We start from the raw sequence: 12,519 nt of genomic DNA, 5'->3' as shown, positions 1-12,519 counted from the left end.
TTCGGGGGCATACATTACTTGTGTGTAAAATGTAAGTAATCACGCATTTTCCACCCCGACAGGTTGTGTCGGGTTGGTGAGTGCCTCGTCCGCCCAGCAGGTCCGAATCGCGCCTCCACAGGGTATGTGCCAGACACACTGTGACCAGCACAGCCGGCACTGCCCCAGCCCTGGGCTCTGCAAGGTCTCCTTTCAGGGCGGGGTCCTCCTTCTGTCCCCAGTCCCTGGCACGGAGTAGGCATCGGGCGAACGTCTCCTGGTTATGAGTCCGGTGACTTCTGAAAAAGACTTGGGTTTTGTCACGTCTTTGGGAAAGAATAGAGAAGACACACCTGCTTGGAATAGGTTAGCAAAAGTTTTCTTGAAAGTAGGGTTATGACCCTTCCTAGACCCGTGATCCCATTTTATAAATTTGAAAAACTACCATTTGGGGCTAATTCCCCAAAATAAGAGTCAACTATAAATAATTTCTTGAAGTTTTATTAAATCATTTAGACTTGAAAGAAGTCACAATACTTAACACACTTAAGTGCGTTCTGTACACCACCAACCCAAATGGATTGAGTTCAGAATTTTTATAAATAAAAAATAAACATATTTACAGTGAAAAATAAAAACATGTTAGCAAGTTAGATGATGAAACTGTTATCTAGAATCAGTTTTGGGGAAGTACCAACCTACAGGATTACACATAAAACATTTAAGATTTCATTAGGTTTAAAAAGTCCATAATTGAAGAAGTTAGTTGTAATATATGATTCATGTCTTACTACAGCTTTTTACTTCCCCAAACCAGAACTTTTGGCCAATTTACACAAAAAGCTTCATTTTCCCTTTATTGGAGGTAAAAGTACAAAAAAGCTCTTAAACTCTCCCTAGAACCATCTAAGGAATAAAGCTATTTAATGCTACAAATATCACTATAAAACTAGCTATGGACATAAACCATTATACAATTTGTGCTACTCATCTTCCAAAACGGTATGGATTCTTTCTGCATTTACACACCAGGACAAAAATGGAGTCAGCTTTTTTTGGAAATTAGTTTCAAAATCATCATCTTGTCTCTAGAAAGCATATTTCTAGAATATAGTTACCACATTGTAGGAACTCTCTTCTTTACTATAAAAATATTTCCCTTTTAATTCTCTCTTTATATTTTAGGGATTGTTTCTACCTCCCCAGGCAAAGGTGAGGGCTATCAAGCTTGGCCAGCCAGTTTCAAGAGACCACTGAAGAAAAAGGACCACACGTGATTTACGGATAGCCCTCTCCTGGAGTTTAGCAGTACAGAGTTGGCTCAAATTAGGTTATGCCCCCAAATCCAGTTTAAATATGACTTACAAAAAGTAGTCCCAAATAAAATTGAGCAAAGAACAAAATTTTCAAGTTCACAATTTTGGAGAGCCACATTCCTAAAAGGCTATTCTGTGTCACCTGCTAGGGGTGCAAATGTAAGTGAAGGCTAATTGCTTGGCAAAGGGCTCCGGGAGTTGCTGGAATGTCTTGAATGTTTTGTTCCCGATGAACTCAGGGAGCGAGACCTCTGTCTGAGTACTGTTTTTCCTGGAAGCTCCAAGTCTTCAAATACAGCATTTTCAATGATGGTGGTAGCTTCAGGCCGTTCCATGGCGGATGGAGAGAGCATGTCTTGAACCATCACATACTGAAATATAATAATCATTTTGAAATGAAGGGCCAGGTTTAGACCATGAAACAGTCCACTAAATCAGGAGTCAGAAAAGTTTTTCTGTAAATATATTAAGTTTGCGGGCCAGTTTCTGATGCAACTTCTCAACTTTGCCATTGAAGTACAAAAGCAGCCATAGACAGTAAGTAAATAAATGGGTATGGCTGTGTCCCGATAAAACTTTATTACAAAATTAGACAGCAGGCTGCATTTGGCCTATGGGACATAGTTTGCCAACCCCTGCTCCAAATAAACATAGACCATTTTGTGGTAACTGGTTGTTTTCTAACATATAATAACGGGTCTTAAAGTCACATCCTTGAAACACAGACATAATCTGACTTTAAAAATGATTCCATTTTATAATTGCATGTGAATGTACAATTATCTCAATAAAAATTTCAATTAAAAATAATCATGCCAGAGATCAGTACCTAACCCCTTTTCTTGATTTTTTTTTTTTTGAGCCCTTCTTAATGTAACATATATTCTTATAAGACACCCTGGAAACTGATTCATCAGTTTTACAAAATATATAACAAAGTAATTTTTAGTAAAACATATTTCATTTTATTTTATTTTATTTTTTAAGATTTTATTTATTTATTTGACAGAGAGAGACACAGCGAGAGAGGGAACACAAGCAGGGGGAATGGGAAAGGGAGAAGCAGGCCTTCCGCCGAGCAGGGAACCTGATGCGGGGCTCGATCCCAGGACCCTGAGATCATGACCTGAGCCAAAGGCAGATGGTTAACGACTGAGCCACCCAGGCGCCCCAAACATATTTCATTTTAGCTTACTGTATCTCTATATTATACTTTAAAAAAATATATTTTCTTTTATTTTAAGTAGGCTCCACACCCAACGTGGGGCTTGAATTCACAACCCTGAGATCGAGAGTCGCATGCTCTATCGACTGAGCCAGCCTATAAAGTTCATTTTTTAATGCAGTCCTTCATTATAACTTATATTACTGACAGGTAAATTTAGATTTTTCCCTATTTGATAATTAAAAGACAGTCTAACTTACTTCAATTTAATTATTTAAGAAAATTCAAGATGTATCCATGTGTAAATTTTAAAATGATGTGTTTGTGGACCAAACATATTATGGAATAAAAATGACAAAAGTAACAAAAACAAACTTCCAAGGCTCATTACACACAATTTTTACCATCAGGACCAGCTTAGTTTTTCCTTCCTACTCTTCTGAGCAATTTTACTGTGTCACTCACTCTGAGTGCTTTAACTCCAATCAATGGAAATCAGTGACACCCCCTCCTTTTTAAAGAAAGAAGCCAGTTTTTAAGATCCCTCCCAAATTCACTAAAATAAAGAAATTAGTGGCAGTCACAGCAGTAGCTCTATTGCCCCGAGTGTGCCAGGAGTTCAGCCTTTCTGAAGGAGAAGGATGCTAGCGCGTACAACAGGAAGTCACCCAGTGGGGACCACAGAACACCCGGCCAAAGACCCCACCAAGGACCCCGGGCCGAGTTCCCTTCCACCTGTGATTTTAACAAGTTGTGTGCTCTTGGGATCAGGTTCCTTTCCTCTCTACACCTCTGGCTTCCTCATCTGTAAAATGGGAAATTGGTGAATTAACTGTGAAGGCCCTTTAAGTTCTAAATTTGATTCTCAAGAAAACAAAAGATTAGAATTATACAAACCTCACGAGGATATTTCTGAGTAAATAGTGGTGGAAATTTGAGATTTCTTACGTCAGTTAAGATCTAAAAAGAAAGAAAAGTGTTACTTGCTTTTAAATGTTTTGATATATGGATCCATTTATTTAAATGTATTTTTTTTGATACTCTAATGAAGTGACGAAGAAGAAAGGTTGAATATTAAACAGATGGAAAACTTATCAACAGCTTTTCCTGACCTGATAATCTACACTGAAGTGCTTCATGAGCACAGATCTACGTGCCATCAAATTATCAAAATCTAGAAAACAATTCAGATATAATTATGCTTTTATTGTACACATTATACTGACACCTGGATTTTAACTGAGAATGGATTGATTTGTGTAAAAAATAACTCATTCATGAGTATACATTTGTGCCCTTAAGTGGGTAACTTTTTCTATTAGGATCTAGCCTCTTTGTATTTGATATGAAAGAGTATATTCTTTCTTCCTTTCTCTCTCTTTTTTTCATAATCTCTGTGCCCAACCTGGGGCTCAAACTCATGATCCCAAGATCAAGAGTCACATGCTCTTCTGACTGAACCAGCCAGGTACCCCTCTTCTTCTTTTTCTTCTTTTTTGAGTGAAAAAAAAAAAAACCAACAAAACCAAAACCAAAAAAACCACTCAAGTCAATTGTGCTAATTACTGAGTATTATAACTAAGCTTTTGAAAGTTCATTAGGGAATTTTCATACATATTATCACTCTTTTTTTTATTTTATTTTTTAAAGATTTTATTTATTCATGAGCGACAGAGGGGGTTCGAGAGAGAGAGAGAGAGAGAGAGAGAAGAGGGAGAAGCAGACTCCCAAGGAGCAGGGACCCTGATGCGGGACTCGATCCCAGGACCCTGGGATCATGACCTGAGCCGAAGGCAGACGCTTAACCATCTGAGCCACCCAGGCGCCCTATTATCACTCTCTTTATGTTCCAGAAGAAAGAGACAATACTTAAGGCAAATAAATACACATAACTGAGATTCTCAGAGATAAAATACTGAATCCTAAAAAGAATGAAATGTTATATATATATTTTTTAAAGATTTTATTTATTTATTTATTTGAGAGAGAGAGAATGAGAGATAGAGAGCACGAGAGGGAAGAGGGTCAGAGGGAGAAGTAGACTCCCTGCCGAGCAGGGAGCCCGATGTGGGACTCGATCCCGGGGCTCCAGGATCATGACCTGAGCCGAAGGCAGTCGCTTAACCAACTGAGCCACCCAGGCGCCCCAAGAATGAAATGTTATAAAAAGGAACAATCTTGGACATTAAAAACTGGATTGTCAAAATACAAAATTAGGAAATTGGAATAACAAATTAAGGAAATCTTGCAAAAAACAATACACAAAGAGACAAACCGATGGGAAGTAGGAGAAAAAACAGGTTAGGCATTTATAGGATTAAGTCAGGAGGTTCAGAAAAAGAAAACAAAAAGTGGAGAAGAATTTATCAAAAATTAACACAAGAAATTTGCTAGAACTGAGAGTCACATCTCCTAACTGAAGGGACCTACCAGTTTAAGTACAAAAAATGGGGGGAGAGGAGGATCAATGAAAGGACTAAATGTCCTAACAGCACTGATAAAGGGAGAGCCCTAGGAGCTTCCAAAAAGGGAAATAAAACAGTTCCAAAGATCTCATGTCAAAGAATGAGGCACCAGCATTTCAGCAGCCTGAGTGCGGGAGGGGCAGAGGGAGAGGGAACAGACTTCCTGCTAAGCAGGGAGCCCCCCCCATGAGAGGCTGGATCGCAGGACCCTCGGACCATGACTTGAGCCAAAGGCAGATGCTTAACCGACTGAGCCACCCAGGCGCCCCTCTATGTTTGGTTTTCTGAGTAACAGTCGAGCTGTTTCCACAGCGGCTGCACCATTGTACATTCCTACCAGCAATGTACTGGGCTTCCAATTTTCTACATCCTTGCCAACACTTGTTATTTTCTGTTTTCTTTTGTTTATTACGGCTGTCCTAAACGCTATGAAGTCGTATCTCATTGTGGTTTTGATGTGTATTTCCCTAATGAATAATGATGTTGTGCTTACTGGCCATTTGTGTATCTTCTTTGGAGAAATGTCTATTCAAGTCCTTTGCTCATTTTTTAATTGGGTTGTTTGTCTTTTCGTTGAGTCATAATAGTTCTTTGTATGTTCTGGATTACTAGAGCTTTATCAGATATATGGTTCACAAATATTTTCTCCCATTCTGTAGGTTGTGTTTTTACTTTCTCGATAGGGGTCTTTGATATTCTTGTAACTATATAAATTTTGATGCCATATGATTCTGATTCTTTACATATATTGGACCTGTTTCATATCCTTCTAGAAGCTTTTAGAATGTTCTGCTATTTAGTCATTCAGGTTTTTTAATTTTCTTCCTTTTTTCCCATTTATTGTACAGAGTACTTGGTACGTCCTTTTGGTTAGAACAGCTGAGCCTTTTGGTTCTATGTGAGAACTACATCCTCTTCTACTATGGACAGGAGTCAACAGATAAGAAGTAAAATTGATATAGAAATGGTATGATAAGGGCATAAACTTTGGAAATATGGAGGTATGTACCTGGGACAATGGTTAGAAATGTTGAGGGTGACCACCTATGAACAATGGGGAAAAATGTGACTGGCCTCCTTTTAAAAGCCTTTCAGTAGTCTTCTTTAAAAACCATGGTCACAGTTTATTTTGAGAGGAAAAAAAAACACTAATTATGCTTACTTGCCAGCTTTTAAGTGTATGAGTGTATGGTCACTTGCCCTCTAGAAAATTCTTTTCTGACCAACTATCCAACCGTGTCACTCCCTCTCCATCCCCATTACCCTGACGTCCCCCTCGCTTTGCACGTATTACAAATTTACTGAGTGCAGGATATTGTTATGATGAATTGACACAACAACAAGGAACAAACAAGAAATTTTTGAAGACTGAGCTTGAGATGGAAGCAAATAGTCTACAAATCCTCCCTGTAATGCTCATGTGAACTTTTCTACTTGCAGTGAACTGCTCTGCTGGCATTAAGGGTAACTTATTCTTCTTTTAAAATGCTTTCTTATGTAAATTTAAAAGTATTTTCTTTTTCCACCTTTTTCGAGTAGGGGGGAACTTACCCTGACTCTCTCCATCTGAGTGCCGAATGGGTACAGCAATTCAAACAGAATGAGGCCTAGAGAAAAGATGTCCACTTTATGAGAGTAGTTGTTTCCATGAATCTGAAATACCGATATAAAGAAGAAATCTTAGAAAAAAATGAACAGAGATCATAAAACTGGTAACCCGGCATTAGTGAATCCCAAAATTAACCTAGTCACTTCCTGGTTTAGAGGTAACTGTCCGAGTAAAAACATTAGCAAAGAGTTAATGATCTCTGCAGCTTCTTTTCTTTAACTCACTACAGCAAGAGTAATTAAACTACTCAGCATTACAGAAGGAAAGCCCAGGTACTGCTCAGAGATATGCATCAGTAAAAAAGGCCCCGCAGAAACCTGGAGCCTTGCAATGCTAAAAAAGTTTGTGGGAGCCAGTCAAAGCAGCTCAACTACCCCCGAGGTGAAGATTTTCAAAGCCAACACTATCTAAAGCAGATCTCTCATTTCTAATCATCTTAGACCTCACCCATTTTTATGAGAAAATCTTCATTACTCCAAACCACTAATCAACTGTGGTTAGCCCTCATTAACGCACTTAATTATGGACTACTTTGCATTCTTAGTTGTATTTTACATGTGTCTATTTCTTATTGTTCACCACTAGATTATAAAGTCCTGGAGGGAAGGAACTGCCTCTTTGGTGTTCCCATCATCCGGCACTGGGCTAAGTACAGAGAAGGCACTCAATAAAAACTTATTTGTTCAAATGAACAGATGAATTGCAGCCCAACTACTCTATTAAACAAAGCCTCATTCAAATTAAAAGTGACCTCCTGGGACTTAGCAGAACCCTTTTATTTGTGAAAATTACCCTAGGCACATATTTGGCAAATGTTAGAGAAGGGCATCACTTTGAAACCGCTCCATAGAGGCATTTCTTTTTTTTTTTTTCTTTAAGATTTTATTTATTTATTTGACAGAGAGAAACACAGCGAGAGAAGGAACACAAGCAGGGGGAGTGGGAGAGGGAGAAGCAGGTTTCCCGCAGAGCAGGGAGCCCTATGTGGGGCTAGATCCCAGGACTCCGGGATCATGACCTGAGTGGAAGGCAGCGGAAGGCAGACGCTTAACCAACTGAGCCACCCAGGTGTCCCAAAATGTATTTTAAAACAATGTCTTAGTACAGCTTCTGAAGCTCCGGTAAGACAATTCATACAAAGTATTCTGAGAGACTTTTAAGGGGACATTTTATAAAGTGACAATTTCTATATTCTTATATATATATACATATATATAAGAATGTAGAAAAATACAGAAGAATAACAAGAAAATTATTAAGAGAATTATGGCTGTCCATTTTTAACTACATTTTCACTACTGTGCGCTGTCAAGGGCAAATTTTCCAGCTATCCTTGATTTCCAGTATCTTCAACAACAACATAGCATCACTTATGAACAAACATAGTTATCACTTATCACAGATCTCTCCCTTTTTCAGATAGCAACCCTTTCCTCCAACAAACACACGTGCGTGCACACACGTCAGCCGCAAGCTGTGATACAGTGAACACAGCAATGTGTGGGGTGGCCAAGACCACCTAGTGTTTATGTTTTCAGTGACATTCACATTCACTCATCCACCAAACGTTTCTGCACACCTGCTTTAATTCTAGCACCATTGCAGGTGTTGGGGATAAAGTAAAACAAGAGAAAAGCTAGGTCTCTCCTGATAGCTTATATTTTAGAGGGGAGGAAAAAACAATTTCAGAGAGTTAAAAATGCTGTGAAAAAAAATAAACAGTATAATGGGATCGATCCGGACTGGGAGTGGAGGGAGAGTCCTCTATTTCAAAGGGTGTTTGGGGGCGGGGTGTGGGTGTGGGGGTTGGGGGGAGGGGCTCCCCACCTTCTCTCCTAAGCACCCAGATAGGAGTCCTTTTATTTAGTCATTCCCATTTTGTTTTCATAATACTTAAAAGTGTGAAGGTATACTCCCAGCCTCTTGAATAATTCTGAAAAAAAAAATGCTAAAAGCATTTTAGTATTATTTTTTATTTTTTTATTTTATTTTTTTTAGTATTAATTCTGATACATGCCTATGTAGAAAAATTGGAAAATACAAAAACGTCCAAAATATCTTTCAAAGCCCTCCACACAGAAGCAGTGGCTGCTGACATTTTCTGGCTCTTCCTTCTGACCTTTTTTCCTATGGATATAAGCATGTATTTACAGTATTTTCATATTTCATACAGTTTTAATTTCCCCTTTCACCAAGTGCTGGCCACATCGTTTGACTAGAATGATTGAATTACTCAGGCCAATGGATTTCTTTTCCTCCTTAAGCCAGTTTGGATACCTTTGCTTGTGAATGATCAACTATGTATAATAATAGTCTCTTATAAATTAAAATCTCTGCTACATGTATCCTAGTTGCTAATTTCTAAAGTTATTTGTGGTTTTTCCCTTTAAGTAGATTTGCTAGAGAGGATATCTTTTTTATTTAAAACTCTAAAAATCTACCATCATGTTGTGACTTTATTGTTCCACTGTTACCAGTTCTGGTATCAGTTCTTATTCGTGTTCAATGTGTAGCTCCTTGGCCTTCGAGGCAGAATGTTGAATCATTTACACAGTAATGTGCTCATATAATGAAGGGCTTTCAAATAAAATAGAAGTCTGATAACTTCCTATGAATTTCCCTATTTTTCATTTCTTTGTTTTCTTAATGCTTTGCATTATTTAGGGAGGGTGTTTTAAATTTCCAGCTATCCAAAACACAAGCAAAACAAACAAAAACCCAAAATCAAATCACTATCATCTTTTTTTACTGCATTGTGTTCACAGAAAGACATTTACAATGTCTGTTTTCAAATACACTCATGTTTCCTTGTGGTCTTAGAAATTTGAAATCAAAGTGTATCTCATTTTAATTAGTTCATCAATAAATGTTCAAATGCCAACTATATCTAAGGGCCAATATATATTTCATTTAGCTTCCCCCCCTTTTTAAAAGATTTTATTTATTTGACAGAGAGAGAGAGACAGTGAGAGAGGGAACACAAGCAGGTGGAGTGGGAGAGGGAGAAGCAGGCTTCCTGTGGGGCAGGGAGCTGGCCACGGGGGGGGGGGGGGGGGGGGCTCGATGCCAGGACCCTGGGATCATGACCTGAGCCCAAGGCAGCCCCTTAACGACTGAGCCATCCAGGCGCTCCAGGGCAAATAACTTTTAAGAAACTATCACTTACTGAGTTTTGATGCACTAACAAAGACGAATACCCACAATTACCTGAGGATACTATTTAATATTCTTCCCTTTCCAACTATCTGTGCAAGGTCAGAATTTCTTCATTTACTTTAGCCAAAATAACAGAACAACAGATTAAATGCAAAGGCAGATATGAGAATCTAGCTCTTTTTGTTGTTGTTTTAAGTAGGCTCCATGCCCAGCGTGGAGCCCAATGTGGGGCCTGAACTCATGACCCTGAGATCAAGACCTGAGCTCAGAGTCGATGCTTACCTGACTGAGCCAACCAGGCCCCCAGAGAATCTAGCTCTTTAAAATAAAATATTAAAGAGATTTGCAAAAATGTAAACAAATGTCACTCATCTCGCTGATTTGTTTTTATTTTGCAGAATATTTATTTTTCATAAAAATACCTTTAAGATGTGATAGGCTTAATATTGCTATTTTTAATAAATAAAATTTTGGGATGCCTGGGTGGCTCAGTCGTTAAGTGTCTGCCTCAGTTCACGTCATGATTTCAGGGTCCTGGGATCAGGTCATGATCTCAAGGTCCTGGGATTGAGCCCCGGATCGGGCTCCCTGCTCCGTGGGAAGCCTGCTTCTCCCTCCCCCACTCCCCCCTGCTGTGTTCCCTCTCTCGCTCTCTGTCAATAAATAAGATCTTTAAAATAAATAAATAAAATTTTTATAAATTTCTCAAGTTTATCCTCTAATACAGCAAATATTGATAGATAAAATCCCATAAGAAAAACTCTTGGGTTCTCAATCATGTTTACAAGTATAAACAGGTATTGAGACCAAAAACTTTGAGAACCACTGATGTAGAAGCATATACAAGCTTGTGAGTATCATTAGCTGGGCTGGGCATGCTTCTCTGATGCTCCCAGGATGCCCTATTCCAACCACTCTTCCAGGCTGTCCTGTTCACAGTGGTTTCCTTTGGAGACCGAGCATCCCCACAAGGCAACATATTCCAGCCCATCTACCTCTCTTTCCTGCCATGGTACATCCTAGAAGTTGCTTGTGAATTACTGGAACGAGCAGCTCAGTACAGGACATCTGGCTCTAGCTGGCTCTGAAACAAGTTTTTACAGAGTGTACAAAAGAAGGACTGGAGTTAAATTTGGGAAAGAGGCATCCAAAATTTTCTTCTAAATTTCTGGTTGCTGTCAGGTTCTGGCTCAGGGGTGAGTGCATGTTTTATGCACTATGTTTTTCTTAATCCATCCCCAATTCAGGCTGTAGAAATTGTACCCTGACTGTGTTGCCTGGGTGCCAGTTTTCGTAATTTTCAGATTTTATCTTATTCTAAGAAGAATGTGGATGGAGATTCATGGGGCATATCTAGCTTGCAGCCATGCTAACTAAAAATCCATTGTTAATTCAGAAGGAAAAGAAAAAAACTTGCCTGCTCTGGGCTCATATATAGCTTGGTCCCCACTTGTCCTGTGTGTCTGGCATATGCTGGCATTGGGGTCAGAACCATCTGCTCTTCCTCATCCTGGTCCATTTCAGTCACCAATCCAAAGTCTCCAACCTTGACCACATCATCCACTGTAAAGAATATGTTGGAAGGCTGCAAAAAATAAGACAGACAAAAGCATGATAGGTGTGCATGGAGGAGACTTTCTCTCCTCTGGAAGAGAAGTACAAGGAACTAGATATTCTCAAGCATTAAACAGACTAATAAGAAAATAAAAGGAATCCTTCAAAGCTAAGCAAGTACTGTTAGAGTAAGGAAAAGGGAAGGGTAGCAAAGGGAGTGAGCATTTATTGAACATCTATTTAAACTCTTAGAGAATCACATTCTCGAGGGCCCAGTCCTCAATCTCAGTATTCTATATACTCTCCTTTGGCAAGCTTTTTATGTTTATGACTGAAGCCATGATAATAATAGGAGTAATGACAGGAAATGAATATAGAGCACTGGCAATGCGCCAGGAGTTGTTCTAAGCGGTTTACTACTATTAACTCATGTAATACTTACAACCCTATTAGTTCTCTTAGACCCTCATTTTACAGTTGGGAAAACTGAGGCCCAGAGAAGTTAAGTGCCCAAGGGTATCCACCTAGCAAGTGATAGAGCTGGATTCAAACCCAACGGTCTGGCTCCATAAGAAGAACACTTCTGGTTCACGGCCACAGGAGCAGCATTCAGTACAGTCCTTGCCCTAGGGTAGCTCATCGCTTCTCTCTGATGAATGAATGAAATAGACCCGTCTTTCGTTTGTGTCTCAGAGGGGGAAGTAGGCTACCAAGGAGAATAAGAGCTCTTCACTACAACCTTGTGCTGCTCTTCTAATACTCGGATGCTCCCATGTACTCCTAGACCTCTGTCCCCAGTTCTAAACTCTCATACGTAACTGTTTATAGGACACATCCAACCAGATTTCTCATGGGCTCCTCAAACTTGCCTGTGTGAAATATATCATCTTTCCTTCAGCACCTACTCTAACTGTGGCTAACATAACCACTATTCGGAGCCCTTAAAATAAGGAAAAAGGAAGCCATTTAGCTCATGAAACTGAATTTCATCAGGTTTCAAATACTGCCAGACATAAAGCATTTTATTCCCGAACTCCAAAATACTATTCTACAATGTTGACTTCGAAGCAATTAAGTTATTGCATATACTAAAGTCTATAGTAATAACCTCCTGCTCTCCCACAGATGACCTTATCTGTGTTGTGAGAGACAACACAGACTGCGATGCCTTAAATTTCACATCTCCTCCTCTCCCCTAACTTCTGGTGTCAGCTGTTATTTACTAAACACCATAATAGACTTTTTGGGGGGCAGGGGGGTTCTCCAGCCTTTACC

The 12,519-nt window shown here is 39.3% G+C and overlaps 1 protein-coding gene across 3 annotated transcripts in view; it reads right to left on the bottom strand.

Moving 5' to 3' along the window:
- Positions 1-464: 464 nt before the first annotated feature.
- Positions 465-12,519, bottom strand: part of EIF2AK3 (eukaryotic translation initiation factor 2 alpha kinase 3) — a 68,799-nt gene continuing 56,744 nt past the window's right edge. For 2 of the 3 annotated variants that reach the window (XM_028122366.2, XM_028122369.2), the window contains exons 14-17: positions 11,108-11,275; positions 6,477-6,578; positions 3,358-3,420; positions 465-1,666 (exon numbers count right to left, since the gene is read on the bottom strand). In XM_028122366.2, coding sequence (XP_027978167.1) covers positions 1,466-1,666; positions 3,358-3,420; positions 6,477-6,578; positions 11,108-11,275 — 534 coding nt within the window. In that variant the 3' untranslated portion in view covers positions 465-1,465. Of the gene's footprint in view, positions 1,667-3,195; positions 3,266-3,357; positions 3,421-6,476; positions 6,579-11,107; positions 11,276-12,519 lie in introns of all 3 variants that reach the window. The other variant, XM_028122368.2, reaches the window with a different exon arrangement.

Source organism: Eumetopias jubatus, unplaced genomic scaffold (assembly GCF_037043125.1).
Source record: "Eumetopias jubatus isolate StellerSeaLion01/CBP00866 unplaced genomic scaffold, mEumJub1_p1.0 scaffold_9, whole genome shotgun sequence".
Taxonomy (NCBI): domain Eukaryota; kingdom Metazoa; phylum Chordata; class Mammalia; order Carnivora; family Otariidae; genus Eumetopias; species Eumetopias jubatus.
The sequence above is the reverse complement of the archived record's forward strand: the minus strand, read 5'-3'. Positions and strand labels throughout refer to the sequence as shown.